General features: G+C 37.3%; 1 protein-coding gene across 3 annotated transcripts in view; it reads left to right on the top strand.

Moving 5' to 3' along the window:
* Window positions 1-13,395, top strand: part of ARHGAP29 (Rho GTPase activating protein 29) — a 68,210-nt gene extending 54,815 nt beyond the window's left edge. The window contains exons 15-24 of one of the 3 annotated variants that reach the window (XM_044432258.1): window positions 1,008-1,136; window positions 1,250-1,348; window positions 4,379-4,542; window positions 5,342-5,530; window positions 5,635-5,772; window positions 8,796-9,028; window positions 9,301-9,625; window positions 9,737-9,845; window positions 10,069-10,179; window positions 12,110-13,395. In XM_044432258.1, coding sequence (XP_044288193.1) covers window positions 1,008-1,136; window positions 1,250-1,348; window positions 4,379-4,542; window positions 5,342-5,530; window positions 5,635-5,772; window positions 8,796-9,028; window positions 9,301-9,625; window positions 9,737-9,845; window positions 10,069-10,179; window positions 12,110-12,981 — 2,369 coding nt within the window. In that variant the 3' untranslated portion in view covers window positions 12,982-13,395. Of the gene's footprint in view, window positions 1-1,007; window positions 1,137-1,249; window positions 1,349-4,378; window positions 4,543-5,341; window positions 5,531-5,634; window positions 5,773-8,795; window positions 9,029-9,300; window positions 9,626-9,736; window positions 9,846-10,068; window positions 10,180-12,091 lie in introns of all 3 variants that reach the window. The other 2 variants (XM_044432257.1, XM_044432259.1) reach the window with 2 other exon arrangements.
* Window positions 13,396-14,269: the final 874 nt, after the last annotated feature.

The following is a 14,269-nucleotide window of genomic DNA, read 5'->3' on the forward strand; positions in this document are numbered from 1 at the left end:
TGCAAGATTAAGTAGTCATTTTAATGGGTTGCTGTAGTAACCTGTTGCCAATACTCAGATACATCATATACTCAATAAAAGTTTATAATTTCATTTTAGATTGTTGCTTTACATGCTTTTCAGTTTTAACAAAAACTACAACTGCAAGCCGAATACAAGTATGATTAGTCTTTATTCAGTGTTAACAAATGAGGCAAAAGTCAAGCAGCAAATTTAGGAAATTTTTAAAGGTTTACATTCTAATATTACAGGTTTAGATATAGTATTTTATTATACCACTTGGGTTCTTTAATGGAGGGTAGGTCTGTTGCTGGCTATCAGACATATTGGATATATTTGGAGCCTTCAGTTCAGAGACAATTTGCCTTAGATTACCACTGCTGGAGAAGAATATCAAATATCAAGCTCTCTTTGTAGAATTACTGGAAATAGCTTGTTGGTCACTGTGTGAAGCTGGATGCTGGATTTAATAAACATTCAGTGTGATCCAGCAGGGTTCTTATGCTCTTAGGTTGCCAAACTTCCAGTTTTTTATGACTTTTTAAATATGTGTGCTGTAATATCTTTAGGCCAATTTAGTGATTCCCAAACTCTGTGACTGTGCACACTGCTGTGCCATAAGAGAACTGCTGTACTGTGAAAAACAAACAGTGGAATTCGTGTGAGCCAAAATATCCATAACTGCGTTTCAAAATGATTTGCTACTCTTGCTTTGCTATGAACCTCTTGGTTATTCAATTTGCCATATAGCTGCATTGAATATGATTCCATTTGTCCAAAGGTTTATTGGACATGCCAAAGTATTATCTGTCCACCAAAGGAGCTTTCTGAAAAGAGTGGCTCACAAAAAGTCAGAGTGGGCATAAAATTTGTATTCCTCTACATTATCTAATAAACCTCTTTGGTGGTTAAAACTACCTAAGTTTCAGGTGGTTTGGATGGAAGCTGCTCTGCATCTGAGAAAATCCTGAATTCATTAAACCCACAACCCTTTTTTCCCTCTAAAGCTGTGCGAGGGCCACCACCATTCAGATCCTGGTCAGTTGGTAATCAAAGTGGAGGAATGTGCAGTGACTCTGAAAGTGTAGGAGGAAGCAGTGAATCACGATCGGTAGACTCTCCATCTGCAAGCCCAGGTATGAAGAATCTTACGCTTCAGTACTTAAAATCACTATCTAAAGTTTGGATGATGCTTGTATTCAAAAACTGGATTTCTTAAAAAATGTGAAATGTTTTGTCTCTTTGGTAGGTGATTTTAAAAGACGGCTGCCCCGAACACCCTCTACTGGTACCATGTCATCTGCAGATGATCTTGATGAGAGAGAACCACCCTCACCTTCAGACTGTGGTAATTACCTTAAAGTTCTAACCTGAATTCATTATTTATCATAAATATTCTTTTCAGTGCTAATCCAATTTGATTGCCCCTCTCGAATTTTGTTTAGATGAGACAAGTGGGCAGAAAGGGTAACAGGAAATTTGCATTGTTAGAGCAAAAAAAATCAGCTACATTAAGCTGAAAGGATAAATTATGTTAGAGGCTGGAACTCTTTTAAGTGTAGAAAAACTGAGGCTTATCTGATCAACTATAATTCTAATGCATCTGCTAAGCACCTGTTTGGTATCAGGCTAGAAAGCAGCAGCTTCTCATCTGGCTTAGGTGATGTGTTGGCAGAAGACTTCAAAGCCTCTTCAGAATAATGTTTGTGGGACTTTGTAATAATGTTAGAAATGCATGACTTAAGACTAACTTTTCCAAAAGGAGAAGTACAAAATTGTGAGCAATTCCAAAGAATTATTAAATGAAGCAATTATTCCACAACCCGTCTAGGACTCCAATTTTCCATTTGCTTGCTAAGGATTAAGGTCTTATGTCCACCAAGCCCCTCTCTGTGAGTGGAGACTTACAAGATGCATTTGTAAATATGTTTGTGTGAGCACTCATGCACATCCTGTGGCTTCATGGTTTTTTAAAATTGCAATACAGAATATATACAGTGAAGGACTAGCACTGTTGAGCATGTACAGAAACAAAAAGATTTGAAATTCACTTCAGATGTATGTTTAGGTAGAATGGAGGGCACTTTGCTTCAGTCCACTTCAAGCAAGACCCACCTTGAAAACTTCAGGTGCTTCTTTGTTGAATTATAATGCAAGTGAATGCTTCCAAGCTTCTTCACAGCTGAGCAGGAAGAAAATTAGTTAGAAAGGGATATGCATGCCCCATATCCCACTGTGGTGATTCTCATCATACTAACATTAGTGCAGGGGGCCTGAGTGGGGTCCATGTGAGCACCTACACTTTTTAAAAAGATTTAGGCTTTTTACTTTTGTTAATATACATATATGGACTTGTATGAAATGCATGCAACTTTTGCAGAATTAGAGACTTCAGCAAAAAGGGACCAAATACTAAAAGTATCAGTTTGAAGTAGGGCATCATCTCCCGAAAATATAAGTAATTGCATCAGCAAATTTTAGCCAGCAGCAGATTTTTAAGATTATTCTTTACCCAAAGTGGACATCATATTTCCTCCGCAGTGCATGTCTGTAAAGACCTTGGTCCAACTTATTTCTGATACCCCTATTTGGATTCTGGGATTTAATTCCCAAATGGAAAAAAGATCAGTCTATTTTTGTTAGGAAGCCCTTGGGTCTTCCTCCCTGTGCAGAAGGCAGTCATCTATCTGTAAGTAGGGATTTGATCTGTTGAGTGCAAGGCATGGATTGAAACCTTTAAATGGTGGCTATATTTACATGTTCTGGCAGCTCCTGGTAGCTACCTGTTTCTACTGCTTTCAGATATGTATGTAACCTGATGGATGAGAGAAAAAGACAAGAAGTTGCAAAGGCTAAGTTTCTCTGCACAAGTGCTAGGCAATTATGAGCTGAAGAAGTCCAGTTTCTTCTAGAAAGAGTAATAAACCTGAATCTTCCAACATTTGAGAACTGCTGCTAATAAAACTTGTTCCTCATTAGTTGCTCTTAACTGCAATAACTGCTATAATGGTAGATTTACTCCAGCCCCATATCTGTACACAATGAGTATCCCAAGTACAGAAGAGAATTTACTCTTGCCTGTTTTAATGTGCTGCCATCAGCACTTTTAAAAGGAACAGTCAATGAACAGCTATTTTCTTCTAGTTCTGAAGCATTAGAACAGTGGAACATGTTCTCCTATATTGCAGCTTTAATAGAGAATGCAGAGAGAAATTGATTAAACCATTAATAACAGATCTTTATAAGAATAATTCTTCCACTCTGGTGTCTATTTAAGGGATGTATCCTCTTATGTTAGTAGAAATGTTACCAATTATTTTATGACTGCAATGCAGATTAGGAAAAATGTAGTCATCTGCTTGAGTGAAAACATTTTAGAGTACTTGTTTTAACTGTGTTTTAGTTTGTCTATCTATTAATTTTGGTCTGTGACTATAATATTTTCAAAATCTGAAAACTTTATAAATTCCTCAGTCCATTGCATTATAACAGACAAGTATATCTATCCTTCCATTTCATAATGCCAGCCTTTTAGCTTTTGAAAGAGTGCAGAAAAAATAATTTTTCCTTTCATTTATTAACTTCCATGAAGAAGGTAGATATTTTATACAACATGTACTTCAGTCAACATTAAGGACTGTTTCAGTACAAAGTTATCTGTGGCATAGCCTCCTTCCCAAAAGAAGCAACTATTGGGCACTGCCAAAGCATGTTTAAAAGAAGCATTAGCTAAAAGAAGTACCACCACTAATTGGCTGAATTTTACAGTTCCTTCTCAAAGAGACATTGAAGTATAGCATGGACACAAAACAAAATCTCATAGAAGAATAAAGGGAAAGGAATCGTGGTCAACCCCCACTGAGTTCAGTTGTCAGTTGGGTGCACCAGGGATTATTGTGCAAATAACCAACCTGTTGTTGGTTATTTACAGAGTAAATCATTAGCATGCAGTGCAGATTTGTCCCATATATTTATTTATTTAGAAAGCTTCTATGCTATATCTGTTACGCTTCTATGTTATATCTATATAACCCAGCTCAGGACAGCAGTTTTTGCATCAGATAATTATAGTCCACATAAAACCTTATATCATGATAAACTTGATAAGCCATTAAGGAGTCACAAGACTCTTCACTGTTGTTTTTCTCAGTGTAGAAATCAGCTATGAGATAATCCTTTTGAACAGGTAATTTGTATATTAATTAACAAAAAAAACTGACTTGATGCAACCTGTGTGAACCATCTATGTTGTGTTACTACAACAGAGACACACAGATGCTATTTTATGGAACAAATAATCACATATCTCAGTGCATGAAAAAGAACTTCTGTGTTATAACATTTTTAAAGAGCTAATGGCAGATATTTATGTTCCAAGGTTTAAATGATCTAGCATCTGAAATTGCCAGTTCACCTGGACCTTTTCGAAACACTCTTCTTTCTAAGGCAGCCCAGACACACAAGCTGCGGAAGCTGAGGGCTCTTTCTAAATGCAGAGAATGTGATAGTCTGGTGGTATTCCATGGAGCAGAATGTGAGGAGGTAGGAAATAAAAGCATTTTATTGCTTTCTTATAAAGTCTTGTGGGAAGCTCATTTGCTCTAGTTACATCGTATGAGAACTAGTCTAGTATGACTAGTCTAGTTCTCATTTCCCTGTCATTTAGAAGCCTCTGTTACTGTGGGGTGCTCTTTGAGTATGGTAAATGAAGTGCAAAACAGGCTGGTGCTGAATTTTCCTTACAATTAGAGTTCTAATACATAGCTCTCCTCAATTTTTGCCATCTCCATTTGTTAGTAGAGGTGGCAAAATTGCACATGATTCACTCCTATGAATCCCTGGGACCATTTTATATGGTTCATCATGACTAGAAATCTCCACTTTTTTGATGCAGCCTTGGGGACTGCCACCTGAATCACAGAAGTAATATTTTCCTTGTATGGAAATAAGCACTGGGAGTGGGGGGATGATAATCAAATGTGAAATGGAACCTAAATATCTGTATAGATTTATGTATAAGTACATTGGAAAGTGCATGGTCCCCATTGTGCCTGCTTAACATTTGCCTATCTTGGCTGGTTAAGTCTGCCTGAGCACAACTTGGGCTTTCTCCTTACTTCCAAGTTAAATGGGCTATTGTGGAGAGGTAAAATGCTGCCGTCATGAAGGAGACTTCAATCCTTTCTTTGTTTGAAAGCCTCTTTAGACGCACCATTTTTGAATGACTGCCTTTTCTGAAGTTTCTATTTTAGGATGAGGTGATCTGATCATATAAACAGTAAAAATGTTCTTTCTTGAAACTTATTTTGAACACCCTTCATTTCTTTTATGTTGCTTTTAGTGTTCGCTGGCATGTCACAAGAAATGCTTGGAGACTTTAGCTATTCAGTGCGGGCATAAAAAGCTTCATGGAAGACTTCATCTATTTGGAGTAGAGTTCAATCAAGCTGCTAAAAATACCCCTGATGGCATCCCCTTCATCATAAAAAAGTGCACATCTGAAATTGAAAGCAGGGCCCTGAATGTAAAGGTAAAGATGCTGTGACTTTATGAGATTATATTGCTACACCTCTATCACTAAAATTATTTGCCATGTAATTTTACAACTACTTATGACTGTTTCTCATATTTAAGGGCATATACCGTGTGAATGGAGCCAAATCAAGAGTTGAAAAGCTTTGTCAAGCATTTGAGAATGGAAAGGATTTGGTGGAATTATCTGAACTCTATGCACATGATATAAGTAATGTCCTTAAGTTATATCTCCGTCAGGTAATTATATATAATTCTTATAACTAGCAAATCAGACCATGTAATTAGGAGATTTAAGGCACAATCCTGTGTAAGGTTAGATAGGAAAAAAGCACGGCTAGGGCATATGGGAAGTTGCAGGCCTTTTCCTGTCTAAATTTAAGCAGCACTTCAGCACCTTTCCTGAAGTGAACCTGTCTTTTGGTAGCTTTGTTTGACTCTTAGTACAAATTTTATATTGTATGTGATTGTATTGTGCTTTATGGTCTTAACCATTGTGAACCACCCAGAGAGGTTCAAATATTGAATAATATAGAAATATTATAAGAATGAATGAATGGCAAGCTTCTTTGCAATGAATTTTGAAGATGGCAAAGAGTATACCTGGGAATACAACATTGGTAAAGCTAAGCAGATATGCAACTGACAATTCGTTTGGATGGGACATTGCAGGTCCTGTGCAGAAGAAGGATGCAAGTGCATTATTTAAAAACAATAAATGAAAACTTAGAATGCCATTTTAAATGTAGGCACTTCTTTTTCCTTTATTGCTACCAATTTGACAGAGATTTGTTTAGGCCTGTTCAGAAAGAATGCTGATTCTTATGTGACCAATGCCAAACTTAAGCTAGAAACCTATAATTAAGGTATTTCTAGCTAATATGAGAAAATATTTCCTTAAATTGGGTTATTAAAATAAGGCAACAGAGCTGGCTGTGGATTTTGGAGAGATTATTTAACATTACTCAATTGCTAAGATGGAATGACTTCTACCACCCAAGAAGCATACTTACCCTTAAGAAAATGTTCCTTGTAATGAAAGTTGTTGCCTTTTGTTTACAGAAACTCTTCTTTGAGATCTTGTATAGGTTACAACTCATACTGATCTTGCTAAAGGCCAAGCAGGAACACTGCAAACCCATGATACTATCTGACAGGTGCATTTTATATTCCCAAAATATCCACAAGTAGATTTGATGTCAATGTAGTACCTGCACCCAGAAGATATATATTTGTATTTGTTTAAATATGCATACATGGAGTTATATGAAATGTATGCTACTTTCTAGCGAGTATCCATAGGCTCCATTATAGTGGACCAAATATACAAATAAGTATTTACTTAAAGTTAGTGTTTATATGCCATTTGTTTGTATAACTGAAAAAAAGTTAGGTACTCACTCCATTACATTATAGGAGGTGAGTGTTTATCCTTCTATTTTTGTAGCAACAGTCTTTTAGCCATCAAAAGAACATAGAAAATCCATTTGCCCTTCAATTTGTTAATTTATTATTAGATAAATAATTTAAAGCATTTATGCATTAATATGACACATACCAGTGAATAGTAAAGACTGTTATGATACAATATTGGTCTGCGTAATAACCTCCTCTCATAAAAGAAGAACTACTGGTCATAAGATATTTCAAAAGATGCATTAGCAACGATGGGTGGCCAGCAATTAGCAGAATAAGACAATCTTTTATTAAAAGATGATGCAGGTGTAATGGACAGGAAACAACTTTTTGCTAAATAAGACAGAACTGAAGCTCTGTAGATGCAACAGATACAACTACCAGAGCAGCAGCCTGCTGAATTGGCATTTTGTGCTGGTACCCACAACAGTTTTCCGAGTTCCCATATGTGCCCAAAAGTCCAGAAACATTGGGACCCGTAATGTACGGGATTAAATTAAGCAGGAAACAAACTTGGAAAAGGCGTGGGAGCCAGAGAAACATAACCTCTCTGTGAGTTAGTAGCAGGTGCGTAGAATTCAGTTCAGAGTTCTGTGGCTTTCTAGGGGAAACCAGATTGAATACACAAACCCATTTGTACCTTAAGAAAATGCATGTTATGTGACAAAGATTTGGGTTCTGTTTAATCAGGTTTTAGATTTATAAGTAGTAAACTGTTTCATAGAATAGTAGAGTTAGAAGGGGCAGAGGGTCCAGCCCCCTGCTCAGTGCACTACTTCAAGTTAAAGCATCCCTCAGATGGCTGTCCAGTTGCATATTGATAGAGTAATTAGAATTCTATCATGAGCTCTCATTTATATTTACTAGTACAGGGCTAGTCTGAATGGTTCTTTAAATGCTTTTTATACAGCTGCCAGTATCCACTTATAATACAAAGGGCTTTATAGAATAAAGCTAAAATTCCCTCATTTAGAGAAGGGTAAATCCTTCAGAACAGTAGTAGAACACTGGGGCAGCAAGTTTCCTCGCAGCAGTACAGTGAATAGATGCACTGTGTACTATAACATAGGTGGTCTTTCAACAAGTTTCCTATCCTTTCTCACGACAAAGATCATAATTTTTAGTAGTTTGTCTCTTCTTTTAAGTTGTTCTATGAAAAGGCCTATTTTGATAGAAATAACTTTTTAAAAAGTGAAGTTCTCATTGAAAAAATTATCATGAACATAGATCAGTCATACACCTAGTTTTGTTTTATATACGAATTTTTTATCCTTCAATGAGCCCAAGGTAGTTGCATACCCTCACAATGAACCTGTCATGTTGGGACTAAGAAGGTTACCTAGTGGGTTGAGTTGGAAGCCGAAGATGAGGATCTTTGCTCAGTCTAATCTGCATCCATATATGAGGCTCAGCTTTCTTGCTCTGTGATTTAACTGCTTTGTTCATTCATTCTCCTCAATTTTGAAAACCAACAGTTATCTCTTGAGTTTGGGTTTCTTACAAGATATTGAAAGACCATATTTGCATTCCAAAAATATTAACACCAATTGCAATACTTAATGGGCTCTTGTTTTTGTTGTATTTTTTAAAAATAAAGTGTAAATTTTTACAATTTCAGAACTTATGACAACTTATAACAACTGGGTTTTCTTGTTTTCCCAAGAAAAGCTATGTGGCTTGCTTTTCAGTCTGTTAATTATGAAGAGGCTGGGAGAGATCAGTAAAAATAAGTATCAGACACCTTCCAGAAAAAGCAAAGGAACTAGACTAGACAGCAGGTGATAGGAAGGAAATAATCTGAATTTAGCTAAAATTACAGGCTGAAATGTCTGATGTTCTTTCCTCAGCTCCCTGAACCTTTGATTTTGTTTCGGCTTTATAATGAATTCATTGGACTTGCAAAAGAGAGCCAGAATATTAATGAGGAAATTGATAAGAAACAGGCAAGCCCCAGAACAAAAAAAAGGCAATCCGTATGTATTGAACTGAACAGGATCATTCTTAAAATCAAAGATCTACTGAAACTGTTGCCTGCACCCAACTATAATACACTCCAGTTTCTTTTAGGACATCTGCACAGGTAAGGAAATTTCAGGTCAGCCTAATTCAAAATATGCTTTAAAAAATCATTTAAAATAGATGTATGTGCATTTCTTAAAATGAGCTGTATTTTTTTTCTTGTCCTAAATGGTGGTGTGAATATCCTAATAATATTTGGTGTCCTATCATTTTTCACATATTAGCACTAATTTTAAAATTAATATGGAGATTTGTATTGTTTTTTAGTTCATAGAAGCACATTTTGTTGACACTAATATTTGTTGACACTCATAATTTTGCTCCATTATATAGGGTTTCTGAACAATCTGATGAAAATAAGATGTCTGCCAGCAACCTTGGCATTATATTCGGTCCAACTCTGATCAGACCACGACAGACAGATGCTACACTTTCTCTTTCTTCACTTGTGGACTATCCATATCAAGCACGGGTAGTGGAGCTCCTCATTACATACTATGAAAAGATCTTTGACATTTCTCTGCAGCCTCTATCAGTTGCTTCTCACCTGGAAGAAAATGCGGCTGCTTCTAAAAATACTTCATCAACTGAAGATAGAAAACCTTACCAGCAAAGAAAAACACCGCCTTGTGGCATGAAGGAAATTACTGTGAAAGAAGTGAGTGTTGGTGTGGAACAACAGCTTCTGTTAATGTCATTGCATGTGTACTATTTTATTCAGATTTTTTAAAACTCTATGTTTCATTTCTAATCTTGCTGCTATTGACAGAGCATCCAGTTAGTCCAGAATGAGAGGAAGGATTCAGAAATGGGCACCTCACTTGATGAACCAGATAGTAGCAAAGGCACTCAAAGAAATTGCGATGCATCCATGACAGGTTAGTGTTTGTGTGTGTGTGTGTTACATTGCAATTGATAGTTGTACAAATGAGGCAGAACTCTTATTCAGATGTTCACTACATGCCCCATGTTAATAGGACAAGTATTGATACTTCCTGTTTAATTTATATAACAATATTAAACTGTCTTAAGCCAGAAATGACTATCTTACTAGGTTTTCCCATTGAGATTTAATGCCTGCATTGTTGGCTGCTTTCCTAGAATGGAACTACGAAGATGGAATTAAACAGAAACTTGACAGGAGAAATTCTCCATCAGAACCTCTTGTTTCCTCAGTTCTGGAAAATCATAGCACACCTACAAAAGAACCAGGTCAGTTTATAGAGCTGATCCTGCTAGTCTGCAAATTCCTATATATTCAAATACAAAACAGAAGGCAACATGTTTTGTTAGAATGACTTCTGTTTGTGTAAGTCTTCCATGAAAATATTCTCAGTTGCTTATAGCATTAGTACAGTCACAAATTATCATTTCTAATCCCAAAGAGCCCTCCCCCCACATTTAACTATTTAAAACAGCTTTTAAAAGATGTTTCAGGATTATTAACTCACTGTGGAAATCAGTAATTCCTGTATTTCAGTGAAACAATGCATTATGAAACAATGCATTAGCTACCTTTCACAAATGTACAAAAGCCTGTAACAATAGACAGTTGTCTAATGCATATTTTCCCACTCAATTATATTAGATATCTCTAAAATAATATAGATAATCCTGTGCAGACAAAAAACATGATGGGGATTTTTTAAAAGAGGTAACAATGGTAAAGCAATTGTACATATATATGTATACAGCTGCTGGCCAGCTATATTTATGTTCTTTTTTTAGGCTTTTCCTATGTCTGAAAAGTTTCTTCCTGCCTTCCTTTCCCAGAAGAGCCATCTGAGTCTTCCCAGACCAAGTTATCATAGTTATTGGGCTATTCTTCATAAGATGAAGTGGATAGGCATGCCCATTGTTGTTAAAGGCTAACATTCCTTTGTGACTGATATCTAGGAATGTTTAGACTGCAGCTGCCCAGTAGTATACAGTGCTAAACTGAAAGTCAGGTCCGGAGAGTGGGTGCTACAGTCATTCATATACACGGGTGTCAGCTCTGTTGGTCCTTGGTCTGTCAAATGACAATCAGTGTGGCTGGTAAACAGTTTCTCAGTGTGCCTGCAGTTGTCAGATGCTTTGAAAACTAGCTATGATCAGCCAAAAAGCCAAACTTCATTCCCAACAGAATAGTTTATTAATAACAGCCTTAAGATACCTCTACAGAGAGCATAACCATTTGTTTTATCCACACATAGCATGACTATCTTTAAGTATCAGGTTATGCTAGGGCAGTGGTGGCAAACCTATGGCATGTGTGCTGCAGGGGGCACGCAGAGCCCTCTCTGTCGGCATGTGAGCCAAGTCACCCCAGCAGCCGAGCATCAGATAACAGCCCACATAGGGGCCATGTACATGCTCGGAAAGGAGTAGCGGTGGCAGGCAATGACGTCACGAGCCGCAACTCGTCCAAGCTTTCACATGGCCAGTCAGTGCGCTGCCAAGGATATATTTATATTTACTTGGACTGGCTGTGAGTTGTTTTTTCTAAACTAAAACGTCAGTATTCAGGTCTTATTGCATTGTTTGCATTTTGTGATAAATAAGTGGGTTTTGGGTTGCAGTTTGGGCACTCGGTCTCTAAAAGGTTCACCATCACTGTGCTAGGGTGTCTAAAGGGATTTCTTTTACTATTTCTTTCTGATCTGGTCTCTCTTGCCCCCAACCCATTTTCCACAATGCATTGCCGACTGCTGCACATGTCTGGGGAGTTTTTTTTCCACCTAGTCAGGAACTGCTTTCTTCGGGAGATTGAGCTATTTGATATCCATTGTGCCAGAACCGGACATCATAATAAATAGTGAACTCACAAGAGACAGTAATAATTCTTGAATCTAATCCCTGTGACGTGAACTTGAGAATGATTGTGACACAGACCCAGATGAAGGTTGAAGATAATTTCATGTTTATGGTTTGTGCTGTTCTAGTTCCCTGGAATTGACATGATCTTGGATGTTATTGAAAACTAAGCGAACCTGCCTTTTCATTCAACTATCTGGCCTCCTAAAATATGCTTTGCTTCATTTAGCTGCTATTTACAGATAAACTTGATTGTGAAATGATTTTACTCAAAAAATGTTTTCTGGTATCAAACTGATAGTCCAAAGCAATCTGTTTTCATTCATAGGCAATATTTTGGCTCCAGTTTCAGAGCAAGACAATGACCAATCTTTCCCTCAAATCGAAGATGGCATTAAAGTCAGTCAGTTAACAAGACCAAATCGTCAAATGGCCAAGGTTCAGTTACGCTCTCAAAGGACCAAGCCAGTTGTTCGTCCTGTGAGTTTACCTCTAGGTCAAATGCTTCCTCCCTGTGTTTTGAATGAAAGAAACTCCCGAAACGTTAGTAGAAATCCAGGAGAACTTGGGAAAAGTCCTGTTATTGAAGACATTTCTGAGACTCAGTTGCTTCCACCTGTGAATCCTGGCTGCAGGCTTTCTTGTTACGACACACAAACTCTGAAAAAAACTTGGGACAAGCAATATAAACAGTATGATATGACTGCAAGGACGGCAATGATTGTGACTAATATATCCCAGGAAAATAGGACACAAGAGTCTGTAAGCACGTGTGCCTTAACTACATCTAGCAGTCTTGTTAACAATTCAGTAAATGCCATACTTCCTAATAAGCCATATACGGTACCTGTCAGAGCTTCAAGGACAACAATAGAAGGTCATTCCGCAGACTCTAATCCTCTTGCTGCTTTCAGAACACCAAGAACTTTGCAACCACCACCTGGGACATTTTATAAACCACCACCCAACTGTAAGGCCAAACCAAATGATGAGTGTGCCACACCCAAACCCTGTACAGCAGTAATCAAAGATGACAACCCAAAGGTAGTGGTGAACTCTGGGCTTGCCCAGGGCTCCTTGGGATCCTCTAGTCAGCATGTAAAACAACAAAAAGCTGGTTCTGAAACTCTTTCTCCTACAGACTCGAAGCCCACTTACCAGAGATTAAGGCCAAAGCGGATGCAAGAAATGGAGCACAGGGAAGCTCACTTTGTATAGGTCAATAAAACCTTCTGGAACTGTAATGGAACTTTCTGGGGTGGGGGGGTTACTTTTCTAGAGAATATCACCTTTGTGCCATATTAGAATTATTTTTATATATACTTGTACAGATTTTTTTTAAAAAAATATGAGATGTAAACAAAAGCTGTGAAGAATAATGAAGTTTTGTTTTTTAATTCATTTTTTTGAGTATTTAAAAGCATTCCAAATATAAAACCAGTTAATAGAAGGTCGGAGACCCTATAAATCTAATTTTCTGTTTGAAATTGTCCTCTTGTTTGTGAAAGCCAACTTATTTTATTTGGGTGGAGCAATAATAGGAGCCACTTATTCAGAACAAATGATTTACTAAGACTGCAGGGTATGAAATATAGCTACTTAATTTAAGAATAAACCAAAGCTTGAAGCATGCTCTTAGTGTGTGTATTGAGTTTCTCTCTACTTTGTGCAATGAAATACTCCTGAATATACTGAATACTGGACAACATGGGCTTTGTACATTTTGTATGATATATACATTTTATTTGTTCATTTTTTGACAATTTATGTTGTGACTTGAGTTACTTGTACAGAAAAGATGCTTTATTGAGTTTTACCACAAAAAATATTTAAAAGGCTTTGTCATTCAGTTACCAAATGGTTAGAATGCACAAAAGCTAGTTTGTTCATTAGCTTTTCAGTAAAACAATAATTGTGGAAGTGATACATGACATTAAAAGGTAAAGGTTTTCCCATGACATTAAAATCCAGTTATGTCTGACTCTAGGGGGCGGTGCTTATCTCTGTTTCCTAGCCAAGGGAGCCAGCGTTTGTCCGCAGACAGTTTCCGTGGTCATGTGGCCAGCATGACTAAACACCAAGGTGCACAGAACGCTGCTACCTTCCCACCAAAGTGGTACCTTTTTATCTACTTGCATTTGTTTGCTTTCAAACTGCAAGGTTGGCAGGAGCTGGGAGAAAGCATGGGAACTCGCCCCATCTGCGGATTCGAACTGTCGACCTTTCGATCGACCAGCCCAACAGCTCAGCTGGTTAAACCACTGCACCACCCACAGTCTGGAAGTGGTACAGCCATTCCTAATTACTAACAAGCTAGCATTTCCCCCTCACTGAGGTTAGCTCCCTTTATTATTACTTGGTGTAGATGAAGAATTAAGGTCTGAGTCATATTGAAAAAGGTAAAAATAATCCAAAAGTCAGCATAAAAGTGTGTCAAATGGTTTTTCACTTTGTATGAAATTGTTTTTATATGTACACTATTTGCTTTAAAGCATACGTTAACATG

This window comes from Varanus komodoensis, unplaced genomic scaffold (genome assembly GCF_004798865.1).
Source record: "Varanus komodoensis strain SLA01 unplaced genomic scaffold, ASM479886v1 scaffold24, whole genome shotgun sequence".
In the NCBI taxonomy this organism is placed as follows: domain Eukaryota; kingdom Metazoa; phylum Chordata; class Lepidosauria; order Squamata; family Varanidae; genus Varanus; species Varanus komodoensis.